At 40.1% G+C, this 26,865-nt stretch overlaps 1 protein-coding gene and 1 long non-coding RNA gene across 4 annotated transcripts; one reads left to right on the top strand and one right to left on the bottom strand.

Moving 5' to 3' along the window:
- Nucleotides 1-978: 978 nt before the first annotated feature.
- MRPS5 (mitochondrial ribosomal protein S5) lies at nt 979-26,800 on the bottom strand. 2 transcript variants are annotated; one of them, XM_025454001.3, is made up of 12 exons: nt 26,542-26,800; nt 23,397-23,477; nt 21,506-21,643; nt 17,989-18,114; nt 16,351-16,584; nt 14,652-14,686; nt 11,792-11,882; nt 8,697-8,743; nt 7,962-8,019; nt 7,591-7,653; nt 4,426-4,562; nt 979-1,352 (listed from the first exon to the last, which is right to left on the bottom strand). In XM_025454001.3, the coding sequence occupies exons 1-12, from the start codon at nt 26,597-26,599 to the stop codon at nt 1,128-1,130; spliced, it is 1,293 nt and encodes a 430-aa protein (XP_025309786.1). In that variant the 5' UTR covers nt 26,600-26,800; the 3' UTR covers nt 979-1,127. The 2 variants fall into 2 exon arrangements, with proteins under 2 accessions (XP_025309786.1, XP_025309787.1); XM_025454002.3 differs by lacking the exon at nt 26,542-26,800 and adding an exon at nt 26,103-26,310.
- Nucleotides 5,458-16,277, top strand: LOC125752862 (uncharacterized). 2 transcript variants are annotated; one of them, XR_007403348.1, is made up of 3 exons: nt 5,458-5,577; nt 6,545-6,611; nt 16,002-16,277. It is a non-coding gene; the product is annotated as an uncharacterized LOC125752862 (long non-coding RNA). The 2 variants fall into 2 exon arrangements; XR_007403349.1 differs by lacking the exon at nt 5,458-5,577 and adding an exon at nt 5,585-5,688.
- Nucleotides 26,801-26,865: the final 65 nt, after the last annotated feature.

Genomic DNA, 26,865 nt, shown 5'->3' with positions numbered 1-26,865 from the left:
GGCAGTGAAGGGGACAGGCTGGAGAACTAGGTGTTTCCCTACTCCAAATGGTAACAGAAAGACTCCTGGAAGGTCAGGAAAGAAGGAAAAAAAAAACTGAAAGAACAAAAATACGGGTAGGGGTGCCTGGCTGGCTCAGTTGGTGGAGCGTGTGACTCTTGACCTCGGGGTCATGAGTTAGAGCCCTATATTGGGGGTAGAGTTTATTTAAAAAATAAATAGAAGTGCCTGGGCGGCTCAGTCGGTTAAGTGTCTGACTATTAACCTCAGCTCAGGTCTCGATCTGAGGGTCATGAGTTCAGGCCCTGCTTTGGGTTCCACGTTGGGTGTAAAGCCAAGTCAAAAAAAAAAAAGAAGAAGAAGAAGAAAATAATGAAAAATAAATAAAAATTTAAAATATGGATAAACACAACTTTTTTTTTCTTCTTGAGTCTTCCATAACATGTTTGATGGTTGAAGCAAAAAGTGAAATATCTAACATGGTTCTAAATGCAGATAGAGGAAATTCTGAAACAATTACAAAAACTGGGTTTAAAGGGAGGTAAGTTTCTACACTTCAAACAGGTAAAATATCAACACTAGTAGACAAGTGATGAGTGACATACGCATAATGTAATACCTAGACCAACAACTAAAACAGCCACACAAAGAGGTTTAAAAAGAGAATTTCTAGAGTCAAAAACAGGGTTTGCCTGTTTTCCTTTACTTTCTAGCTGTGTGACTGTAGTAAAGTACTTAATTGCTCTGTCAAATGAAGTTAATAACATTCATTTTGGACAAATCAAAGTTAATATTTATTAGTTATAATTATTATAGCAATTATTATTTTGCATATTATTTTTTACTGGGTCAGGCTATAAGCTCTGTCTTCCTAATTCATGGACTTTTGCTAGTTTAAATGAATATTTAAAGTAGTCTTGAAAATATGTATGTACCGTTCCTATCACAGTTCCTGGTATATACCACATGCTCAATAAATTAAAGCTATAGTTATTTATTATTTGTAAATAAAGAAGGTTAGCCTTTCCTTTAGAAAGAGAGTGACATTCCAAAATGTGAGGGGCTGAGTCTCTCCAGGTGCTGGACAGCACCAGCTACTACTGCAGCAGTACAAGGCCAGGGGAAGCTCAGGTGGCAGCTCTCTTCAAATTTGACCACACTGAGCGCTTCATTCCCTGCGCAGCCCTCACTTCTTCCCAGTCAAGTTTGATGTCTGGAACCTCATCCTCTAGCTCTGGGTCCTTTCTCAAGGCTCCCTGGGGGGAGGCAACCACGATGGGCAGAGGGCCACATTCTTCCCGGAATTCTACGACATGTAGACTCTTCTTATCAGCCAGTTGTTGATGGGTTTCCTGGAAAGACCAAATCGGTAATGGCAGGTTAGGTCTATGAGACACAACTGTAAGTTAAAGGACAGGCACTTCCATGTACCACTTGGGGGACCTAACATTTCAGTCAATTCTGGGTGATATATTTTGCAGCTAAACCATGGTGACCTCGGGATCCCTGGGTGGCGCAGCGGTTTGGCGCCTGCCTTTGGCCCAGGGCACGATCCTGGAGACCCGGGATCGAATCCCACGTCGGGCTCCCGGTGCATGGAGCCTGCTTCTCCCTCTGCCTGTGTCTCTGCCTCTCTCTCTCTCTCTATCATAAATAAATAAATTAAAAAAATAAAATAAAATAAAATATAAACCATGGTGACCTAGGGAGGCTGGTATCAGCTCCCAACTCTCGACTGGAATGGAGGAAGGGCCTTGGGCTCTGGTCTCTTGCTTTCCAAACCCCCCAACTCTGTGCCATGCTGTGCCCAAAACTGAACTTGAATCTCATCAAGCCCCTAGCTCTAGCTACTATTTTACAGTACAGTATAGGGAAAGAAGATGTTAAGGATCCATGGGTATTTAGCAGCAGACTGTGAAGCTACAGGGCAGACACCCAGTTCCTTTTAAAAAAAAAAAAAGAAGAAGAAGAAAACAGAAAGAGGGAAACCTACAGATTAGAAGTGACCTAAAAGACATGGCTAGAATTTATAATGTATTGACCTTTTCTGCAATCTAACTCAAATGAATTATGTAAAAAAAAAAAAAACCTAACGAATGCATTTCTATGAACACTACCTAGGTAACTGGTGATACTGCAGTGTTATTAATTTTTAGGTATAGGGGTACCTGGGTGGCCCAGTGGTTGACCGTCTTGCCTTTGGCTCAGGTCATGATCCCAGGGTTCTGGGATCAAGTCCCACATCAGGCTCCCCAAAGGGAGCCTGCTTCTCCCTCTGCCTATGTCTCTGCTTCTCTCTGTGTATCTCTCATGAATAAATAAAATCTTTAAAAAAAAATTTTTTTAGGTATAATAATACCAGGGGGGTATTTTTTAGTCCTTATCTTTTAGAAATACATACTGAAATATTTATGAGTGATATAAAGTAATGTCTGCGACCTGGTTCAAAATGACTGGACTTCATGGGGAAGGCACTGAGAGACAAAGGCGGGCCACAAGCTCCTAACTGCTGACACTGGGTGAGAGGGCCATGGGGACTGATTACAGACAGTAGCCACAGAATTCTAGAAAAAGGCAAATAAATTTAGTAGATGGTTTATGGTACATTAAAATACTGGGTATGTCCAACCTGTTTCCAGACTTTATGGCCATCTTGTCCTAGTCTAATTCTATATAAGTTTGAAATTAGAAAAGAGATGAGTTATTTAAAAAACAAAATAAGGTAATTTAAATTGGTGAGTCTTACAATCAATAGTTTGTTGCTTAAACTGGTGACATTTCTTTTCGAGTGGCACATGAAATAATGCAACATTTTATTTATCTTATCTCTATGCTCAGTGTGGGCCAATGCAAGGCTCGACCTCATGACCCTGAGATCATGACCTGAGCTGAAACTGAGTCAGTCGCTTAACTGACTGAGCCACCCAGGTACCCCAAATAATGCAACATTTTATAGTTGATGGAAAATTTTAGAAGAGATAAAACATGGTAATCACAGAAAATTCAAAGTACTAACATAAAACAAAAATATTACAGGGGTGCCTGGGTGGCTCAGTCTATTAAGCATCGTCCTTCAGCTTAGGTTATGATCCCGAGGTCCCGGGATCAAGTGCCACATTGGGGTCCCTGCTCATCAGAGAGCCTGTATCTTCCTCTGCCCCTCCCACCTGTGTGTGTGCACTTTCTCTCTTAAATAAATAAAATCTTTAAAAAACAAATGAACAAATAAAAAACATTACATAAAAGAACAAGTCTACTTGATTTAGAAGTGTTTTTGAAGCATATTTTAGATAGTACCAACACACATGCGCGTGCACGCACACACACACACATACACACACACACAGTTTTCAAAAAGGATCTTTTAACCAAAGCTTTTCTTCTAAATTAATTTTCCTACTTTACACAGAGACATGTATATTCCACGAACTACTTTATTCAAAACCAGCTTTCTTGGTGACAGGAAGACTATCAAAATGGAGTCTCTTGAACCTGGCTGTCTTTTCTGCTCATCCAGCTAAGGTCTACCCATTCCTTCAAAGAACAGGCCATCCCTCGGAGCAGGTAAGAGGGCAGCCCAGGAGGAGGGGCTTCTTTGCTGTGGAATAGATCAATTGTGCACCTAGCCCAGGCTGAGGGGGGCAGGTTGGGTGACAGCCCAGGGCTCTCATCTCTGCAGAAAAATAACTTGGCATATGAATGTTCATAGTTCCTACTGGCTCAGGTGTCCATCTGAATGACCTATGCAGGTAACGTGAAAACTACCTGTGCTTCTCCCAAAGACAGTGCTCTTGAGTAAAGGCTTTACTCTAGTCCCAACTAAAAGGACTAAATTAGGAAACAGCCTTTCTCTTTCTACTTTATATTTCTATACTGTTAGAGTTGTAGAACAAGCATATTAATTCTTTTCATAATAAAACACAGATTATAATTACTGGGTTTTATAAATACTTAATTTCAAAACTTTAAAACACCCATGAAGATTTTCTTAAAAAAAAGATTTTATTTATTTTTTTGAGAGTCACAGAGAGAAAGAAAGAAAAGAAAAGAAAAGAAAGAGAGAGAGAGAGAGAGAGAAAGAGCACGCAAGCAGGGGGAGGAGCAGAGGGAGGAGCAGAGGGAGAAGCAGACTCCCTGCTGAGTAAGAAGCCCTATAGGGGATCGTGACCTGAGTAGAAGGCAAACGCTTAACTGACTGAGCCACTCAGGTACCCCTCCATGAAGTATCTTTTAAGGGTAATTTTCATGAACTAACTCTCCAGTTGTATTAACTAAACAGATGCAGCCACAGGCAGCAAAGAATGGCCAAGTCCTCAGGCAGCATCAGGACAGCAATTCCAAGAGGCTCCCAGGACATCACAGTCTAAATGCACACAATTGAAACACAAACAAGAACTTCTGTTTCAGAGCCCAGGGAAGGATTACCTGGTGGGAGAGCCCATGGAAGAGGCCCCGTGTGAGGTTGAGCATGTTGACAGACCCAGAAACCTTGGCATACATGTCTTTGATGCCAATGAGCCGGCAGATGGTGATGATGGCCCGATGGCAGCGGAGGCCGTAGCCTAGAAAAGGAAAAACACAGTCCCCCTGCTGTCTTTCATGCAGTTTTGGGCTCTGGGTTTAGGAGGCCTTGGTTCACATTCTGGCTTCATTGCTTCCCTGGACAACTTACTTCCATAATGACACTGATTTAACTGAGAGGTTATAAAGACTGAAGAAATAATACACATAAATTTCTTAAGCATATGGGCAAAAAAAGAGATATTATAAAGATTAAAAGAAATGCTTTATAACATGCCCGAGTTGGCTAAGATTAGAGGCACACACCTGTTTTCACCCTCCTCAATTGCTCAGTTGCACTTAGAAGAGATACCTACTACCTCTTCCTCTCTTGGCTTTGGTAACACACCCTCTCTCCCATTCCCCCCAAACACAGCATCTTAATTTTCAGGAACTTAATGGAATTTGCTTCTCTGATCTTTCCCTTCAGTAGAATGTGGGCTCTGTGAGGGCTATGATATTATTTGTTTCTATTGCATCCCCAGACCCTAGATCAGTCCCAGCAAACGTAGGTAGCAATGAGAGAAAGGCACCCCAAGTTTAGACTCTTATCATTTTGATTAGCCAGACGTGGAACTCCGTACACAAGTCCCTGCTTTAAGGCAGAAGAGCTACTCTAGAAATCGAATGTTACTGGCTTTCTGATTTCCAATTCTTAATGACAATTCAATACATATATATATATAAACTATATCTGGATACAAGCACCTCACACAAAACTGTCCCTTCTACTTGAAAGAGCCAATTAAATGTGGACCCCATAGCTATGCCAGATTATGTGAAAGCTAGGGACCACAGAGGATAGCTAAGACAAACAACAACAGGGTGGTTTTTCTGTGTGTGGAGGAGTTATATACACAGAACATGTATCCATGTGTGAACAAACATAGGCATGCATAAATGTGTATATATGCACACACACCTGGAAACTGGTGCCCATGCAAGGAGGTGCAAGGCAGATCCTTGGAAGGTTCTAGAAGACAGACTAACCTGCTACTGCTCAACGGATGATCCTAGGTAAGAGCCTCTCTTCCCCTCCACACCTACTTAGCAGAGCTGATGATGAGCATCCAAGGGAAAGCATACATTCCACACAGCCCCTGGACCATACTCTACACTCCCCAAATGGTATCCAGTTTTGTACGTATACAAATATCCATGTAACAGTGGTCACAGTCCTGTGGTAATTATTTGGATATACTTTGGTCGTGAAGACAACCAGGCAGGCACCATACCCAAGCTCCTTGTTTGATGAAAGCTAAATTTGTGTGTGTGTGTATGCGCGGTGTGATACGGGAAGCGCTTGGCAGTGCTGTGTGAAGCATTAAACACCATGCTGCAGCCAAGGAAGAAGCTTCCCATGGTTAAATAAGTTTGGGAATGCTGCCTTCTCTATCCCCTTTGGGAGATTCAAATTGCACAGTAGCGGATTAAAGACTTTGACAATCATGAAGAGGTATAGCCATCTTTTTTAGTTTCCATAATTGCTTTCCCACATGGTACTCTTTTTTTTGGAGTTCATACCTATTAAGATCTCCTCACAGAAATAGTGATGCACAGAAATGTAGTTTAGGAACTGCCATCTCTAATGTATCATACTGTTTTAGCTTCAAGATCAGAATATTTAACCTCAATGCACAGGGAATGGGTTCAACTATAGAGAAACTTGACAGGGAAGATTTAAAAAAGGCAACTTTGGCAATTAATTAAAATCAAAGCCATGTTTCAAAAATCTTTCAGATTTTTGTGTCTATACCAACACTGTTCAACAGAAATATGACATGTTATAAATGTAAGCCATATATGGAATTTTAAACTTTCTCATTGATGTTTTAAAAAAAGAGGCAAAATTAATTTTAGTAAGATCTTTTATTAACCTAATATCCCTAAAATACTATCATTCAACATGTAACAAATTTGAGATATTTTACTTTTTTTTTCATACTGAACCTTTCAAATCTGGTGTGTACTTGACATTTGGCAGATCTCAGCAGCCGCATTTCAAGGGCTCGCAGTTACCATGGGAATAGTGCAAGTCAAAACCTTGATGTGTAAGTGCCCAACTAAATACTTTTTCTAATAATAAAATAAAGGTTTTTATGAGGCATATGATGATTATTACTTTAAAGCAGAAGGCAAGTTTTCTTGGTGCACAATTAGTACTGAATTTGATGTTTTATCTTCCTGATTTATTTCCACAGACTAGAAACTCTGACGTGGAAAATTTAGATGTTTTATCGTTTTCTGATCCAAACTTTTAAAGATATACTTAGAGTATCACTGTTACTATAGAACACAGACTAAACACAAATCAAAGTACTCAAAAATTCTATATCTAGAGTCTCTGGGCATGACTGCCCTAGCTCTGTGACCTTGAACTCTGCCTGCCGGCCTGCTCTTCCACAGGACAGAAAGGTCCACCTCGGCATCCCCATAACTTAGCATAGCACCCAGCTCACAGAAGATGTTCAATTGATACTTGACAATGTAAGTAAATGACTGGAACTGAAGAGACTATAAGAGTCTACCAACTAATAGCATCAATAATTCTCGAGGACAGGCAGCCCGGGTGGCTCAATGGTTTAGCGCCACCTTAGGCCCAGAGTGAGTCTGGAGACCCAGGATCGAGTACCACGTTGGGCTCCCTGCATGGAGCCTGCTTCTTCCTCTGCCTGTGTCTCTGCCTCTCTCTGTGTCTCTCATGAATAAATAAATAAAATCTTTAAAAAAAAAATACTCAAGGAGGAACTAATGTTCCCACTCATCCAAACCCAATGACTCACTCAGTTGCTATTTCCTATTCTGAGTGTGCTCTTACCACCTAGAATTCACCCCGGAACATGCCTGTGTTCATGGGAGTAGGTTGACTTTTTCTCTCTCTGAGAGCATCAGCCTTCTTAAATCTAATGTAGGCCTGTCCATTTCGGTGTTTCCAAAATGCGTTCGATACATGTGATCAAAAATAGAAGACAGGATGGTATTGTGAGAATTTCTCTGCTTTAACAAATTATTAGAGTATTTTTTGTTTACCTCTGGGTTGTTTCTTCATCTTGATATGCGTCCTTTTAAATCTTAAAGAAATATCGTGGAATACTGAAGAGTAAAAACATAAACATAAGAAGGAATCAGATGTGTAGCTTTAAATATCCTTGCAAATACCACAATGCAACTAATACTACCCTAAACAGGTAGCACACATTGGCCAAGGATAAGTGACAAAACTCTGATTTCACTCATTACTAACCTTCTCAGAGGAGAAAATCTGTTTCTGTATTTTATATAATTATTTATTCCAGAACATGGTAACCAGCAGAGAAACACAAAAGTAGCCATAGAGCTATACTGCCACATTTCATGTAACAAGTGTAATCCTGCAAATTTTACAAGAGATTAGCACTCACTTGTATGGTCTTCGTATCGTTCTATATAATGCAAATAGTGAACTGCTCTGTTCTTTGCCTGAAACAAAGGAGGAAAATATTTTTCTTAAATCTATTGTTGGAATTTACATTTTCTTGGAGATTTAAAAAAAATACCTTCCATGAAATATTGTATTACCGAAAATTTCACACTTAAACAAAAATTTCATTATCTACTTCTAAAAGCTAAGGATTTGAGCAGCCTGGGTGGCTCAGCAGTTTAGCGCCACCTTCGGCTCAGGGCCTAATCCTGGAGACCTGGGATTGAGTCCCACATCAGGCTCCTGGCATGGAGCCTGCTTCTCCCTCTGCCTGTGTCTCTGCCTCTCTTTCTCTCTGTGTGTCTCATCAATAAATAAATAACATCTTTAAAAAAAATAAATAAATAAAAATAAAAGCTAAGGATTTAATTTTAAAAATTTATAAAAACATCAGTCTCACATGTAAAAAATAATAAAAATAATTCTTTAGTATCTTTGAACATCCTGCCAGGGTGTTCAACCTTTTCAGCTGTCTCATGCTTTTGGTAAACAATCACCAGTCTGCAAAGATGATGCAAAAGAAAACAGGTGCTAAGCCTACTTTTGGGGAGAGCTAAGCAACTTCTGACAGGAACCCTCAGGATAGGATTCTTATTTTTATTATTATTATTTTTTTGTAGTCCTAATGGTGCCTAGCACACTGATCTTTTACTATCAAAAAAAGAAATGTACATACTTTTCTGAAAGCATCCATCCGGTCAGTGGCTTTCCCAACGGCAAAACCTTAAAAAAAAAAAAAAGAGTAAAACTATAAAAAGGGGCATAAATTTGGCACACAATGTCTTTAACCACAATTCAACTGTCAGTTCCTATAATATTTCACAGCATTTCATTTATCTTCTGCTCACAGAAAACCTGTTATCCAAACAAATGATAAAATATGAGGCTACAGAGGGGCGCCAGGCTGGCTCAGTTGGAGAAGCATGCAACTCCTAATCTCAGGGTTGTGAGTTCAAGCCCCACACTGGGTTGTAGGGATTTCTTAAATAAATAAAACTTAAAACAAAAACAAAAACATGAGGCTATACAGATTTGCTTATCTGTTTTGGGACATTTTGAAAAGATTACATTTGAAAGTATGAAATCCAAGGTTAGGTTTGTAACACAACCTTTTATAAATCTCTAGATAAAACTAAATATATTCAAACAAAACTAATCATGCTCTAAATTAATAAAATAAACAGTTTTGAACATTTAAAAAATAGATTAAAATAACCAGAAAGGTTGGGAAAAAATATTCATTGCTATAGAGTAAAACCACGACTTCAATGGAACTTCCAAATGCAATTCAGATTTCAATTAACCAGGAAATAAAATCAACAATTCTTTTTTTTTTTTAAGATTTTATTTATTTGTTCATGAGAGACACACACAGAGACAGAGGCAGAGACACAGGCAGAGGGAGAAGCAGGTTCTATGCAGGGAGCCTGATATGGGACTTGATCCTGGGACTCCAGGATCACGCCCTAGGCCGAAGGCAGGCGCCAAACCGCTGACCCAGGGATCCCCAAAATCAACAATTCTTAAATTTGTGAATGCTTAATCCTATGAAATGAGATTTATCACAATTTAACAGAAATGCTGCCATTATTTGCAATCACATTATTTACTTTGAATAATGCATTTTATTTTTAAGCTATATATAGGAAAGTAATATAAAGCAACACTGCTCCAAGAGATAGATATGCCAGACATCTGACAACCTGGGACAAAAAGGGCTATGGATTTTAGTTCCTAGTTTAAGATTTTAAAAAAATATTCATTTCATTTATTTGACAGAGACAGTGAGAGCAAGAGCATAAGCAGAGGGAAGGGCAGGCAAAAGGAGAAGCAGGCAGCCTAATGCAGGACTCGATCCCAGGATCCTGGGATCATGACGTGAACTAAAGGCAGACCAGCAGACCCTTAATCGACTGAGCCACTCAGGCACCCCTAATTCCCTGTTTAAGGGAAACAAGTTAAGCCACATATGCCTTAGAGAAAAATACAAGTGGACTTATTTATCATCTTCAAATGAAAGCTTTCTAAATAAGACACAAAACTAGAAGTGATACAAGACTGATAAAGTTGCTACATGTGGACTCCTGGGTGGCTCAGTCAGTTAAGTATCCAACTCTTGATTTCAACTCAGGTCATGATCTCAGGGTAGTAAAATTAAGCCCTGTGTTGGACTTTACACTGGGCATGAAGCCTGCTTAAGATTCTCTCTCTCCCTTTCCCTTTGCCCCTCTCCCTCTTGTTCTCATTCTCTCTTTCTCTCTCTCACACACACACAAACAAGTTGCTATATAAAGGTTTAAAACTTCTGTGGATTTAAAACTTCTGTGTAGAAAAAAATTAAGATCTATGTCAAATATAGGTTAGACAAAGGGCTAATGTCCTTATCTTAGAAAGAGCTTATATACTATTAGTAAAGAAAAGAACTATCGCCTAATAGGAAAATGGGTAAAACATGTAAACTAACAGATCTCAAAAAGGAAATCATAATGGCCAAAAAACATGTAAAATAGTGCCCAAACTCTCATCATTAAAGAAATGCAAATCAAAACTAAGAGATATGCTTGACAATCAGTGTGGTTTGACAATACCCAGGGCTGGCAGGGATGTATTGGTAGGGAAGAACATAAACTGGCACAACCTTTATAGAAGGCAATCTGGAAATACTTACTTAACTTAAATACATTTAAATTGCATATAACTTCGAGGTAGTAATTTCACTGCAAGAAGCTTCCCCCATTGGTATACTTGGAAAATTACCACAAATTACATACACAAGAAGCTGTTTTTATAAATGGGGAAAAAATGGGAATAACATAAACATTCACCAACAGGGGAAAGATTACAACAATCATGTTTCTCCACATAATCGAACACTGCAGTCAGTACAAAGAATGAGGGGAAATCTGTCTGTGCTACTACAGGAAGATCTCTGGGTATAATACTAAGCCAGGAAAGCCAGGTACAAAATTATGGATACACTCTGCTCCCTTTGTGTAAATATTTTTAAAAGGTAAATGGTGATATATAAATATAGAATTTCTGAAAGATACAAAAGTAACTGTTAAGAGTGGTTTCTTTGGGCAACATCCTGTCATATAGATGACTTGTTCTGAAAGTGTCAGTTTGGATTTAAATAGGCAGTTTTCCAGTTTTCTTTCCCTTACACATCCATGTATATACTTCAAAACCAGACGTTCACTGGGGAAATGTTACAGAAAAATATAAAAAGAAAATTTAAATGACTCAAAGCCCTATGGATGAAACATTAATTTTTTCAGTGTATATCCTTCTAGTCTTTTCTTTGCATGGAAAAATACTTAGGTAAAAAAACAAAAATTGGGATTATATTATACAATCTTCTGTGAAGTTTTTTTGGTTATTTTTACTTAGCATTATTCTGTAATTTTCCATTATTCTTTAATGGCCATAGACTATTACAATGTGTGGCTATAACTATGTCCCTATTGTTGAACATCCAGTGGCTTTCCCCCCCTAATTTTGTACTATTATATATAATACAGCAGTGTTTTAAGCCTCTTAAAATATCCATTGTTCTCACAGGAAAAGACAGATAGAGGAAGATCGGTTTCTTTTTTTTGTCTAAGGGATTTTATGGATTTATCACAAGATTTGTAGACCCAAACCAACCAAAAGGCTTAATCTGTACAAAGAGTCTGGACAGCAGCAAGAAGCCACGGACTCCAGAGCCGAGCCCAGACCACACCTGCCCCTGCCTCCACCACCAGCACTATGCATATCACACCCACTCACCTGCAGCTCCTCTACCATTCCCCACAGCAACCAGGACACGGACTGATTTCTTTCTTCCCTCTTTTGCTGTCATATTGAATACATTTCTTACCTAAAAGACAAAATGTTTCATATATATTACACGTTAAGAAAATTCCGGGGGCATCTGGCTGGCTCAGTTACTAGAGCATGTGACTCTTGATCTTGGGGTTAAATTCAAGCCCCACTTTGGGTGTGGAGATTACTTTAAAAATTAAAAAAAGAAAAAAAGGAAAAGAAAATTCTGAAGTAAGGAACAGGAGTGATCTATTTTCACACATATACCTCCATGGTGAGTAGCTACATCAACCTCCAAGTTATGAGCACCAAGAACAAACTTTCTCAAGGAAATCTCTCTGAACTATTTCTCCAGTGATAAAATGAAAATAAGACTTTCCCTGCCTATTTTATAAGGTAGTTAGAAGGTTGGACTGAGATAACTTTTGAAGGGATTTGAAACTCAATATATACTATTTTAATGAATTTCACAGAGGAAGAGAGTTGCTGATTAAACTTTGAAATAGGGGCACCTGGGTGGCTCTGGTTAAGTAGCTGTCTTTGGCTCAGATAATGATCTCAGGGTCCTGGGATCCAGCCCCATAGTGGGCACCCTGCTTATTAGCAGGGAGCCTGCATCTCCCTCTCCATAGGTCTGCCACTCCCTCTGTGCTCTCTGTGAAATAAAGAAATAAAATCTTTTAAAAAATAATAAAAATAAAAAAATAAACTTTGAAAGAAGTTAAAACTGTTGATAACATATCCCAATTATCAGAGATGTTAAAATATGAAAAAATGTGGATCTTAGAAATGAATAAAAATGCAGTACATAAAAAGAATTAGCATAGGACTCGATCTCTCTGCCAAGGATTAGGCTCACCTGATAATATAAAATTTGGAAATCCCTGATTATGATCTATAGGAAAATCTGTTTTATCTTGTGTCCTTTTTCTGTTTTTTTTTTTTGTTTTTTTTTTTTTTTGGTGTATTTAAAAGGCCAGGAATTATGAAACTGTTACCTTTAACTGCTTACATGGCAAGTCCTTTCCCATAAAGTAAGGTTAAAGGAAAAGGGAGCTCGAGTCCACGCCCATGAATACCCTTACAGGAACTCATCCACGTACACAAGAATTCTTCAAAGGGATTAACTTCCAAAAGGTATAAACTGGGACCCAAAGACATAAAATACTCGTGAACCTTTTTTTTTTTTTTTAAGATTTCATTCATTTATTCATGAGAGATACAGAGAGAGAAGCAGAGATATAGGCAGTGGGAGAAGAAGGCTCCTCGCAGGGAGCTCGATGTGGGACTCAATCCCTGACTGGGATCACGCCCTGAGCCAAAGGCAGACACTCAACCGCTGAGCTACCAGCGTCCCTCGCAAACATATTTTAAATTACTGATAATAATGAAACAATATACATACTGGATCACAAAATCAGTAAGTGGTTTTCCACATGGTCAAGTATGTGGTACTAGCCCAAAGGGAAGCTCTTTTAAGAAGTATCCTGGGGGATCCCTGGGTGGCGCAGCGGTTTGGCGCCTGCCTTTGGCCCAGGGCGCGATCCTGGAGACCCGGGATCGAATCCCACATCGGGCTCCCGGTGCATGGAGCCTGCTTCTCCCTCTGCCTGTGTCTCTGCCTCTCTCTCTCTAGCTGTGTCTCTATGAATAAATAAATAAAATCTTTAAAAAAAAAAAAAAAAAAAGAAGTATCCTGGGAAGAATGATTGAAATTTATCTGATAACAGCTTTCAGTTAAAGGACCTACAAACAACCTAGCAGATTATTTCCTCATCAAAAGCTAGGCATTCACAGCACCTCCAAACTTTCTTTCCCTGGTACATGGTTCCTCCCCTTTGCTCCCTGAACCAAGTGCCAGGTATAGCTTGTTTAGAATTCAAGGACAGGGGTGCCTGGGTGGCTTAGAGGTTGAGCATCTGCCTTTGGCTCAGGTCATGATCCCAGGATCCTGGGATCGAGTCCCACATCGATCTCCTCATGGGGAGCCTGCTTCTGCTTCTACCTCTGCCTATGTCTCTGTTCTGTCTCTCATGAATAATAAAATCTTTAAAAAAAAAAAAAAAGAATTCAAGGATAGATTGCTAATTCTACTTTAGCGTTAGAGGGAGGATTTTAACAGTAATCTCCAAATTCTGTTCTTTTTTTTTTTTTTAAGATCTTATTTATTTATTTATTCATGAGAGACACAGACAGAGAGAGAGAGAGAGAGAGAGAGAGAGAAAGGCAGAGACACCGGCAGAGGGAGAAGCAGGCTCCATTCAGGGAGCCTGACGTGGGACTTGATCCCGGGGTCTCCATGATCAGGCCCTGGGCTGAAGGCTGCACTAAACCGCTGAGCCACCCAGGCTGTCCCAAACTCTGTTCTTTATACCACTGAGATCGCCTTGTCATGAGACTAACTGGTAGCCCCCCAAAAGGGCAGCAGTCAGGAGAGCCAATATCAAGTAACTGAAATAAAAATTTCATTATTTCCTTATCCAAGTCAGCTCTGTGTCTCAGAAAAAGTCATGCATCAAAGGCTTTTTCTTGGGGGTGCCTGGAGGGCACAGTCAGTGAAGTCAGTTGATTTCGGCTCAAGTCATGATCTCAGGGTTGTGAGATTGAGCCCTGCACTGGGCTTTATGCTGGGTGTGGAGACTGCTTGAGATTCTCTACCTCTCTTTCCCACCCCTGCCCCTGCCTGTACCCATGTACTGTCTCTCTCTCAAAAAAAAAAAAAAAAAAAAAAGACTTTTTCTCATGGTTCCTCTTGTGCTATTCCCACTCTCCCCACCCCAACTTCTCCAAAGGCTCAACTGAGTATTTAATTCAGCATGCCTACCTCAAGTATCCTGGTATCAAAATCATCATATGTTTCTGGAGAGAGAAAAGAAGCAGGCATACAGATAAATGTGTCTACACAGTTAATGCATGAAAGCATTTTTCAACACCAGCACCATCACTGATTTTCAAGAGAGAATCTCAGATCTTTTAGTGCCACTCCCAAGACCACGCCCTGGTCCTCCATCACCACCTGAGACTGCTCCAGCATTAAATTAATAAACTCAGCCACCATCTCGACTGCAACATCCTACCCCTCCAGGTCTCTCACTCAACCATTTGAATAGTGTTGGTTCCTGGAACTCCCCAGCACCTCCAGACTCTTGACCACTATTTTCCCTTCCCTCTAAGCTCCTCTGGTCTTCAAAGCCTCTGCCACTCAGCTAAGACATCACAAGCAATCAATCACTTCCACCTCAACTCCTTACCCTCTTCTCTCTCTACCATACTATCCAGTCCAGAATCAATGCAACTGTCTGGCCACACCTGGCCTGTTAGGAAGTGATGGAGAGAAGTCAAAGCATAGTACACATGTAGACCACTAATTATTCATGGTCTCCAACACAATCAAGTCCTCCCTGCTGCCCACTGGCCTTTAATGTCCTTTTAGGTCTCTTTCCACTCACCACAGCAGCCATTTCAAACAATCTCTGTGTTCTTTTATTTTCATTAACTTTTTCCTACAGAAAATTTCAATCATAAAAAATGAGAAGAGCAAAATTAAATCTTACATAGCCATTAGCCAGCTTCAACAATAATCAACTCATAGCCAATCTTCTTTTCTCTAAACTCTAATTCCTACTCCATTGGATGCTCATCAGTGCCCCATCCTACTTTCAGCAGATGGCCCACCTCTTCCTCATAGACTAACTGAAGCCACCAGACAGATACCACTCACATCACATCCCCAGCACACACACAACAGCACAGGCTCCCCTGATTCCGTAGTCACAAGTTAATCCATTTATCCAAACTGGATCTGGGCCCTCCTTAGGGATTTAGTTTAGGGATTTTTTTCTCTCCATTTTTTCTCTCCAACCCATACCTTCAACCTCTCAACTGAACCATTTTGCTCCATTCTAAGCACGTTCACCTGAATCTCTCCATCTCAACTTCTCCTCTCCTCTTTAAGCCAAACCTGAGAAAGTAGCCAAACTCTTATTTCTTCATCTCCTACTCATTGACAAGAGTGAATTTTTCAGATTTTACTTCTTTACATATTAGGGGTGGGGCTCAGGTAGAGGACTTTGTTTTCTAATTTGGTCTAATAAGTACTATCAATTTTAATTTCATGTATGCTTTTATAAGGCTGAATGACAACTATCTGGTTTATCTTCTGTTATCAAAACAGCATTTCCAAGCTATGTTGCTCCATAGGTACCCAATGACACTGCGTTTGGGGAACTGCATCCTACAGGTGGCTTGCATAGATCCGAAATGCATACTGGCACATTCAAGAGGAGTAAGGATGCCAAAAACCAGTACTTTGTATCCTGTGTGTGAAATACTTCTTGGTTATGGGCCTCTAATGTTCCATAAAATACAACTGAGTAATAATGTGAAGTTACCTCAATGATGTTCAAATCCTTTTTTGGAAAAAGGCAATCTAAACAGATAAGTAAATAAAATCCTCTTAAGGAATTCTAGAACTACAAGTACTCTCTCTGTCACAAAGGGAAGCCACACCAGGACTCTGCTACCTCCACTGGGACCAGGGTCAGGGGGGCCAAGACTGACGCCTCCCCATGTGTTTCCACTCCATCCTCGCTCCCGTTTAATCTTCATCTTCCTCTTCCGGTCCCACTCTTCCCTCTGCTGGATCATATCAGCCTCCACCTTTTCCTGCTCTTCCTTGCTTCTTTGAGCAATGGTCTGCATAGCTCCCTCTTTCATAAGAGGGACATTCAGACCAGGCCATAGGAAGCCATGACGTCCTAAAGGTTTAAAAACATACATTAATAAGAATTTTTAAAAATCATCCATTTCTTAAATGTTAAAATGGCAGGCAATGGGGTACAGATAATGGCACTACTGGACAGAGCTTAAGCTAACGATCACTTGGCAGGCCAAGTGGCACTGTCTATTAAAATTTTAAGTGTATCTACTCCATAACTAGTAATTCCACTTCATGATGTTACCTAGAGACAAACTTCTATACATGTATGAGGCCTCAGTGTGCTTGGACAAGGAGGTCCACTGAACTGTTATTTGTAAAGGCAAAGAATGGAAACAATCTACATATACAGCAGTATTGGACTGGTTAAATGAACTCTGGCATCTTCAATCCATGAAATATTCTGCACTAAACTGAAAGAATAAGGTAACTATATAGATTCTGATGCGGAACAATTTCCAACACATTATTTAGTGCAAAAAAGCAAACTATAAAACAGTACATACCATATAATTTAATTTTTTTAAAGAAAAATATATTTAAGGTACTTATGTATATAAAAACATTAAAAAACATCAGCAGAAAACATATCAAAATGAGATCCACGCCTTCCTTGGGGGCAGCTACTAGAATGGGAGGAGATAGAAGGGGCATCAAGGGGACTTTAGATTTCTCTATAATCTTTGAATTTTTTACTAAGAAGGTACATATATATGATTGTTATAACTTTTAAAAATGTTAAAAAATAAAATAAGATACAAGGCAAGTCATTGGAGAAAAACATTTAAATAGACAAGCAAGTGCAGCAAAAGGTGTTTTCTTTATGCCGGGAAGCCTACTACTATCAGGGATAATTTGTGAGCAACCATAGCACAAAATATCAATTCAAGTACATTGCACTATTTTCACTCTTCAAAAAACACAAGTATAAACAATCATGTGTTCCAGGTATTGGGAAATTAAGGCCCAGGGACCAAACCCTGCCCCCTACTTGTTTTGTGAAGTTTTGCTGGAACACAGCTATCCTGGTTTGATCACGTATTATCCAGGACTATTTGTGTGCTCCCACAGCAGAGTTGAATAGTTGGAAGAGTCCATGTGTCTCATAAAAGCTAAAAATATTTACCATCTAACACTTTACAGAGAAAGCTTGCCAACTCTCTCAATGAATCATAAGCTCCCCAAGGGCTATGAGATGAACACAGAAGATGTAACACGAGGACACTTAAGTCTTGTTGAATGAATAACTAAATGAATTCCTTTCTATGAGATTTCCTTCCTCCAGAATCATGACACATTAAGTGAGCCATTTGGTTGAACTCTAAAACTGCAGACCCCAATGCCCTTCATGAGAAATGTATGAGGTTTCTAGACCATAGAAACCTCTACAAAACTGGGAGGGAAACCTTAAAAAGCATATTAGCTTTTTTATAAATAAGCTTACCTTCACCAATGATCTGACCCCTATTCAAATCCTTTTTTCTCTTTTTCTTAGATCTTTTGCCTCTTCCTTTTCTTGCTCCTGCTCCAGTCTCTGCTAAAGCGCCTTTCCAAAGCTCATCTGCCGTCACTGTAATAAAACAGGTTTTTGGCTTTTTTAATTACCAAGCAATGATCTATGATCCCCTACTGAATAAAAAAGGCCAGAAGAAGCTAGCCTCACTTGTATCACTGTGGTGATGAAGGCAAAACTAAATCACTGTTTGTATATATATCACATGATTACAGGCAGACAGCCCAAGAGAGGATTCTACTATTTTCAAAGCATGTGGGCTCCCTCTACAAAAGACGGCCAATATTTAAATCTAATTTACCTGTAGTCTGTTTCCCAGACATGTTATCAACTATGTTACATGTCTATTCCCTGCTCTCTTGCCACCATTGTAACCACAAGATAATCATCAATACCTATCCTTCTTTAACACAAGTTTATTAGCCCAACCAATCAACATTTCAATCTGAACCCATAAATCTTAATATTTTGGGTTATTTGCTCTATTCTTCTATGAATCTAAATGCCTGTGTATTCTTCAAAATAAGATGCCCAAAGTCATCTTTAACCCTAAAATCTAATCAATAGGTCAGAAAGAATGAGTACGTAGGGGTCTGATAATTAATACTTGCATGGAGTGTATATATTCTTAAATCACCCTTGTCTTTTACTTTATGTATAGACCCTGACACTGCTGATTTATTTCCATTTGTGAATTTCTAGGATCCCTAAATCTTTTTCTACCATACATTTCAATCAGTATTTTCCCCTTTGTTTTTGTGGAATATTCAGATCCTTTACTTTTGATGCTACTGAATTTTACTGATCTAGCTACATCATTTATTAGATTTAGTTCTATCTTCTCAAGGACTTCCAGTCTTTCACAATCAGTCTTTCACCAACTGATTTTACAATCATAGATTCCGTCCCATTACCAACTGTAATGAAGAATGAGAGCCACACAAATGTTATAGTCATCAAAACTCTAAGATACAGTTATCTACATGCCTGAAAAACTAAATATATTCTGGAAGACATATGAGCATCTTCATTCCCTCATGCTTAGAGTTTAAAAGTTCTTGCCACCTAGGTGTCTCAGTTTGCTTTAGATAAAACTGAAATTATACTACACATACAATTTTGCATCCTTTTGTTTTTAACATATTACACTGAGCCTTATCTCATATTTTTACTATTATTCATGAATGTAATTTTTTAAGTTGAATTAAGCTGTTTGACAGAGATTTTACTATTTTAACATCAGAACATACTGGTCTAAGATTCTAATTAACCTGGGATGCCTGGGTGGCTCAGCGGTTGAGCGTCTGCCTTTGGCTCAGGGCATGATCCTGGAGTCCTGGGATGGAGTCCCTCCTCAAGTTTCCTGCATGGAACCTGCTTCTCCCTTTGCCTATGTCTCTGCCTCTCTCTGTGTCTCTCATGAATAAATAAATAAAATTTAAAAAAAAAGATTCTAATTAACCTAAAATGTTATTTAGAATAAATTTATTATTTCAATTCCTTCTGTTATTTCTGGAAGAACTTAGGTAGATTAATGCATATACCGGTTAACTAACATAGTTAGGTAAAATAAATTTCATGGTTTTACACACACACACACACACACACACACACAAAATCCACCATCACATCCAATTTGATACACGGAACTACTTCTATCTTAATCATGCCTAATAAACTGCTTGCTAAATTGGATCAAAGGGATTTAAATGAGATCCTCCATGGCAGAGGGATAGATTTACAAGTATAATGTTAAATACTCTTAAGAAATCTTAATGAGTTTTGATAAATTATGTTTATTTTTTGGAGGAGATTTACAAAATCAAAAACTTTCCTATTGAAAAAGCATAAACTAGCTCAACGCTAATTTCAATTGAGTTCATTTTCTTAAAGTTAACCTTAGTATGACTTGGGAGCAATAAACTCATAAAGGTTCAGAGTCCTATAACTGGAGAAGAATGTAGGCTAAGAGAGTCACAGGCAGGTGTGAACAACAGTGCAGGGAGAGGGGTTTCAGAGGACAAGGGGCACTTCTATAACAAGAAGAGTTAGAGAAAAGGACTTTTAGGGCAGGGAAAAAACTACAGACAGTCCCTGACTTATGACAGTTTGACAGGATTTTTTAACTTTACGATGGTGCAAAAGTGATATATATTCAGCAGAAACTATACTTCGAACTTTCATTTTTGATCTGTTCCTCTCTTTTCTTTTTGCACCAAAATCCACAGATACAACGGAGTCTGTGTTACTTGTAATCCCTCTACTTTCTGGTTCTCTTTTCTGCATTGCTACACAAATGATCTAGTTACTATGAGACTTCCAATTTGAAGTGATCTGTACCTACACAATGAAATACACTAGGGCATAATACTGCACTGGAGGCATCTATGTACTGACATGGGAAAATGTATAATGCACTGACAGCTACATGAAAAAAGTAGGCAACTAGTGTTTCAGGGTAGTAGAATTACAGGTGATTTTCTGTATTTATGTAATAATCTAAAGCAAATTGGCTTTGTAATCCTAATTTCTTTCTTTTTTAAAAAACAGAAACTTTTAAGTAATCTCTATACCCAGTGTGGGGCTCAAACTCACAACCCCAAGATCAAAAATTACATGCTCCACAAATGAGCTAACCAGGCACCCTAATTCTAATTTCTTTTAATTTGCTTAATGCTGAGTTGTGAAATCAATCTCCATTTATTACAAGCTTATTTCAGTTGAGACTTGACTATTTCAAGTACAAGTAGTGTTAGCAAAACAATGTCTACATAAAATTAACACTTCCTGATCTGCACTATCTCCTCAACTAAAGTGCACCTGAAAACAGACTTTGAAAATATATACATATATATATTAAAAAATATATAAGATTTATGTATATATAAAATATATATATACACATATATATAAGATTTATGTAAGATACTACACACACACACACACACACACATATATATTAAGATTTTATTTACTTATTCATGAGAGACACACAGAGAGAGGCAGAGACACAGGCAGAGGGAGAAGCAGGGTCCCTGTAGGGAGCCTGATGTGGAACTCGATCCCAGGACCCTGAGATCATGCCCTGAGTCGAAGGCAGATGTTCAACCGCTGAGTGACCCAGGGATCCCAACTTTGAATATATTCTTGTTGTGAATCTCAATTTGCAGGGATTTGGGCCACAATTCAATTACTCTTTAGGTCTCAGGCGCCCCAAGTAAGGGAATTAAAATAAACCAGTGTTTCCCAAAGTACAGTACAAATATAGCTGGCAGTATATGAGATAATTCTAGGAGGTACACTAGGGTATTTTATTTTACTAGCACATCATAAACTAATTTCTAAAGTGTTAATTCATTAAAGGAAGAAGAAAAAGAAGAAAAATTAAGATAACAAAAGATTATTTTCCTGTTTCATGAAATGGCAAGTTTGTGGCCAGTCTACGTACATTTAGTGAAGAAACTATAGGATCTGTACTGTTGACCCATCAAATTACTGGAAGAAGAAATACAGCATTGTGTCTGTAGTGCACGGGTCAAGCTGATGAAATGATGGTTGTTTCTGGTTCCTGGATATGACAAAGGGCCTGTAGGTAGATGGAATAAAACTCTTTGAGTTAGATGCTCCAAGCCTGTGGAAAAAATATTGCCAGCAGCAAATATTTAACCATTACTGATGCAAATAAGTCACTAAAATCCTGAATTTTTAAAAGTCGTATTTTGAGGATAGTCTTTCTTTAGAAACTAAAGCAAAACTTCAGACTACAGACATAACTGCCTATCCTAGACAGTTCATCCACACAACAGATGTAGCTGTCTAAAGAAAGTAGTCTGTCCTGACATGGATCGCCATGATGCTATGCAGCTATGTTGCCCTTTTGACCCCAGGATCAGCACTGTCTACTCTGGGCAAATGGCGACCTCTGCTGTGTGCAACAGGCAATGTACCTGTGTGGAAAGACCTAAATGGCCTGGTTCGAAGAGCAAGGTGTTGAACAGTAGAGCACCCTACCCTTCATGTTGACAAAAACAAGGAGGGAACATGAATATACTTTATAGACTAATTTCAGAAGCATATTCAAGAAATTGGTCACAGCGGTTGCCTCTGAGGAAGAAAACTGATATATCTGTGGTTTGTAGGAAAGATTTGCTTTTTTGGTTTTTTTAGAATTTTTCTAACCATATGCATGTCAAATGTCACACAAAAAAACGTTTTTAAACAGCCATGTCTTAGAGGCTGCCATTTGACCAATCCCATGGATGGAGGTGTCTTGCAAGGGAGACGGCGGGATGACAGTAATCAGGGACTCCAGGAAATGGGATTATTGATCACAAAAACTGTACATACTCCAGCTTTGTATTTCAATGGAGGATTTAGTCACCATGGAAGTGTGGAGGAGGGTTAAAACAGCTCTCAAGAGAATAAAGTTTATTGAAGGGCCCTGGGCTTGAACAGAGAGCCAAAGTTAAAGCAGCTATTTTCACATCTCTGAGAAGTGAGGCCAGTCTCTGGCCTTCCTCACAGAAGCCTTCTGCAGGCCCTCCATCAGCTCAGATAGGGGACACTACTCACAGTAGAGGGCAGAGTCAGGAGTTTATGAATGAAAGAATGAATGAATCCAACTAGTAAGTGAACAAATAAAGGGAAGAGCTCGGGTCATCCCACTCTTCAGGACCCCCTCAAGCAAGGCATGAAGGCATCTCAACAAGTGGGGTTAACAAGACAAAAAAAGAAAGTTAAAACTAAAAGTAAAGCCTCAGCACACAGAGTTCCAGAAGGTCAAGGACACAATGAGATTTCAATTCTGCCCTAACCATAGGAAAAGGCATTTCACTGACGACAAGCACAACATTGGCTCAGCAAAGGTTGGCTTCCTTCCCTTCTGGAGAGTGACTGAACAGAGGGCCCCGCACTCTGTTGGTGTAGGAACAAAGGCCTCTGCAAAGACACGGCATTACCAGAAGGCATTACAGTATCCAGAAAGCTCTGGACCCAGCCCTGCCATTTACTAGCTGTGCAGTCTTGAGGGAGTCACTTAGCCTCTCAGAGACTCACTCCATCATCTGCAAAATGGAAATGAATCTCATAAAAACTGGTGAGAATTAACCAATATAACATGTTACAAGCCTGACACACAGTAATTACTCCAAAAATCGTAGTTATTATTTTTTTAAAGCCTTGTACTATAACAACTATAATCATAAATAATTTGAAAGCCATTCTAGACCTTATGCGTTTCCATTATATAGAATGTGCTTTGTACATTTACATTTACACATATATAAAGTACTCTGGCATTGGATCCTGTAAGTAAAGACAGTTGGATAAATGAATCTCACCATTGTTGAGAACAGTCTTCAATGCCAAAACGGAAGCTGTTGGATAGGTGTTTAGGTAAAGCTGCCTGGACCATATGTGACCTGTAAGTTTTAAAAAATTCTTTTAAGATAGATTTCTACATTAAAAGGAACATTTTTAACACCCAAAGAATATTAATACCTATAGAATAAAAGAACCAAGAGAAGCAAATGAGTAACTTCCAGGTCCTACAACGACTTGTAGTAGGTAACACCACATATTCTCCTTCGTGCTCGTGTTAACATCTAACCAGTTACCAGGTCCTAGAAACTGTCCCCAAAATCTATCAGCTGCACCCTCTCCCAGTGTCTAATTATCCCTTCTTCACTGAGGCACCATCCCTCAGTCACAAGGTAACAATGGGCCCTTAGCAGGTCTTGCTACCCTGCCTCTCATTCCCCACCTGTTGTCACACAGGCCTTCCTAACAAGTCTGGTCACTTCCCAGGCCCATTTTATCATTCTTTGGCTCCCTATTATCTGCAGAACAAAGTCAAAACTCCTTAACATGGCCTACGGGACTGCAATGTGGCCTCCAACCTTCCACATTAGCCTCATCTGTCACCACTGTCCCCTCCACCCTCTCTATACCAGACTTATAGTCATTCTTGAACACTCTTTGCTCTTCAATCCCTTTGTGTCTCTGACATGTTCTCTGGAAACATCACCTCTGGGTGAAGGCTCCCTTTTTCCCACAGTGCCCTCCCACCAAGCACTCTGCTCTCCTCCCTCCGCTGAAACCCCAGCAGCGCCAGGCTGTAACCATACTGGGTGCCACTTCACATGGAACAGTGCTTCCCAACAGGATGACAACATTTACTGGTAACTGATTTTTGAAAAGGATACCAAGACAAATCAGTGAGGAAAGAATAATCTTTTCCAGAAATGGTACTGGGACAACTGAATATCCACATGCAAAAGAATGAAGTTAGAGCCCTACTTCATACCATATATAAAAATCAACTAAAAAAAAAAAATCAACTCAAAAATGGATCAAAGACCTAAAGGTAAGAGGAAAAACTATAAAACTCTTAGAAAAGATCCTAAGGGGGGATCCCTGGGTGGCCCAGCGGTTTGGCGCCTGCCTTTGGCCCAGGGCGCGATCCTGGAGACCCGGGATCGAATCCCACATCGGGCTTCCGGTGCATGGAGCCTGCTTCTCCCTCTGCCTATGTCTCTGCCTCTCTCTCTCTCTCTGTGACTATCATAAATAAATAAAAATTAAAAAAAAAAAAAAAAGAAAAGATCCTAAGGGTAAATCATCATGACCTTGAATTTGGCTATGGTTTCTTAGATATACAAAAGCATAAGAAACAAAAATTAAATAGATAAATCAGACTTCACCAAAATTTAAAACTTCTGTGCCTCAGGGGACACTATATTCAGAGAGTGAAAAGACAACACACAGATTGAAAGAAAATTTTTGCAAATCAAATAGAATGTGATTTGTATCTAGAATATATAAATAACTCTAACAATTCACTAATAAAAAGACAATCCAATGTAGAAACAGGTAAAGATTTGAATAGACATTTCTCCAAGGAGTATTTACAAGTGGACAAACCACCACCAAAAAAGATGTTCATAAGCCATTAGGGAAATGCAAATCAAAACCACCAACTGAAATCACTTCACACCCATTAGGGTGACTATAATTAAAAAGACAGATAATAACAAAGGTTGACAAGAATGTAAATAAGAACCCTCATGCTCTGCTGGTGGGGATGTAAAATGCTGCAGCTACATCAGGAAACAGTCTAGCCATTCCTCAAAAAGTTAAACATGGAACTACCATTTGATCCAGTAATTCCACCCCCAGGTCTACACACAAGGGAAGCAAAAACATTACACACAAATATTTATAGCAACATCAGGCCTAATAGCCAAAAGGCTGTTATAATATGCCTTTGAGGCACATTATAACATGCTCAAAAATATTTGAGCCAAATATTCATCAACTGATAAATGGATAAACATGATGAGTATGTACATGCAACAGAAATTCAACCATAAGAAATGAAGTACTGATACATGCTCCAACATGAACGAATCTTGACAACCTTATGCTAAGTGAAAGAAGCCAATCACAAAAGACTACATAGTATATGAATTATACAGAACATGTAAACTATAGAGTTTAGAGGGTGCCCAGAGCTGGAGGCAATGGGGAACAAAGAGCATACTTTTGGGGTGATGAAAATGTCCTAACAATTGATTATATGGCTATGGTTGTATAGCTTTGCGAATATACTAAAAACTATTGAATTGTACACTTTAAAAGGTTAACTGTATAGTGTTTAAATTACATCCTAATAAAGCTGCTACCAAAAAAAGTCAGTAATACACCAGAAAATGGGAGAAAAACACGCTCTGGAGCCAGGTGATATGGATACAAAAAACCTGACCCTCTCCAAGTTACAAAAAAAAAAAAAAAGAAAAACTTCGGTTTTTAGAGGTTTTGGGGTTTTGGGGTTTCGGAATTACGAATGCTGAGTTGTGGATTTACAATGAAATAGAGCGAAGAAAAAGGGCGAGTTGCTCATGAAGCACAGGCGGCAGAGCTTCCGCTACAGAATACAGCAGAGTGCATGCCCCTCCGCGGGCTGCAAACCAACAAAGCGGGGAGAGGACAACTGAACAGCAAAAGCACGGCCACTGAAAACATTTCTTTACAATAATGACACTGACCAGCCTGGGATCTAATTTCACTCGACTCCAGCCGGAGGGCTGCCTCCACCTGCCTCGCTTGAACCCCACATCGACATCACCAGATGAACGGCCGTCGCGCCCGCGGGACGGCGATGCTTGCTTCCCCGCTCCCCGCGCCTCTGAGCCGAAGCACGCTCCAGCCGTTTGGTGGACGGGAAAGGAGCCCTGCACGGCGTCCAGTCCACCCTCACTTTACAGACCGGGAACCCCGCGACTCCGAGAAGTCACAGGGGCGCGCAAGGTCTGGCACAGCGGCTCTGCCACGGACGGGAGCCGCGCCGGATGGGCCCAGGGGCCGCGCGTCCCGGCGCTTCCCTCCGCCGGCGCACCTGCGGCCCGCGGACGATGCCCGGGAACGATGCCCGGGGACGATGCCCGCGCCCGCTCCGAGCCCCTGTCCCGGCACCCCGGCTCTCACCCGCCGGCACGCCGCACAGCGCAGGGAGGCGTCCCGCAGCGCGCACCGCCGCCGCCATGCTGGAGCCCGGAGCTCGCCTCCGGCAGGGCCGCCTTCTCCACCGCCTGCCGCGACTGCAACTCCCGAACGGGGGGCCGCAGCCTGTGGCTGAATTCCCGGAGGGTCGCGCCGCTGCGCAGACTGCGGGGGGGGAGTCTCTCTACCGGCAACGGGATAGAACGAGTCCGGCGCAGCGGCGGACAGCCGCGCTGGGGTCCTTGCGTCAGGACCCGGGGGCGGGGCTGGCGGTTCGCGTCCTCGGCCGGGAGGCGGAGACCGGAAGCA

The sequence above is a fragment of the Canis lupus genome, chromosome 17 (assembly GCF_003254725.2).
Source record: "Canis lupus dingo isolate Sandy chromosome 17, ASM325472v2, whole genome shotgun sequence".
Taxonomy (NCBI): Eukaryota; Metazoa; Chordata; class Mammalia; order Carnivora; family Canidae; genus Canis; species Canis lupus.
The sequence above is the reverse complement of the archived record's forward strand: the minus strand, read 5'-3'. Positions and strand labels throughout refer to the sequence as shown.

Coding starts and splice junctions, on each gene's coding strand:
- MRPS5 (XM_025454001.3), bottom strand. CDS start 26,599: ATGGCGGCGGCGGTGCGCGCTGCGGGACGCCTCCCTGCGCTGTGCGGC. Junction 23,478..26,541: donor GCTGTGCGGCGTGCCGGCGG/GTGAGAGCCGGG, acceptor TAAAACTTACAG/GTCACATATGGTCCAGGCAG. Junction 4,563..7,590: donor GATGAAGAAACAACCCAGAG/GTAAACAAAAAA, acceptor TTCCTTTTCTAG/GCTACGGCCTCCGCTGCCAT.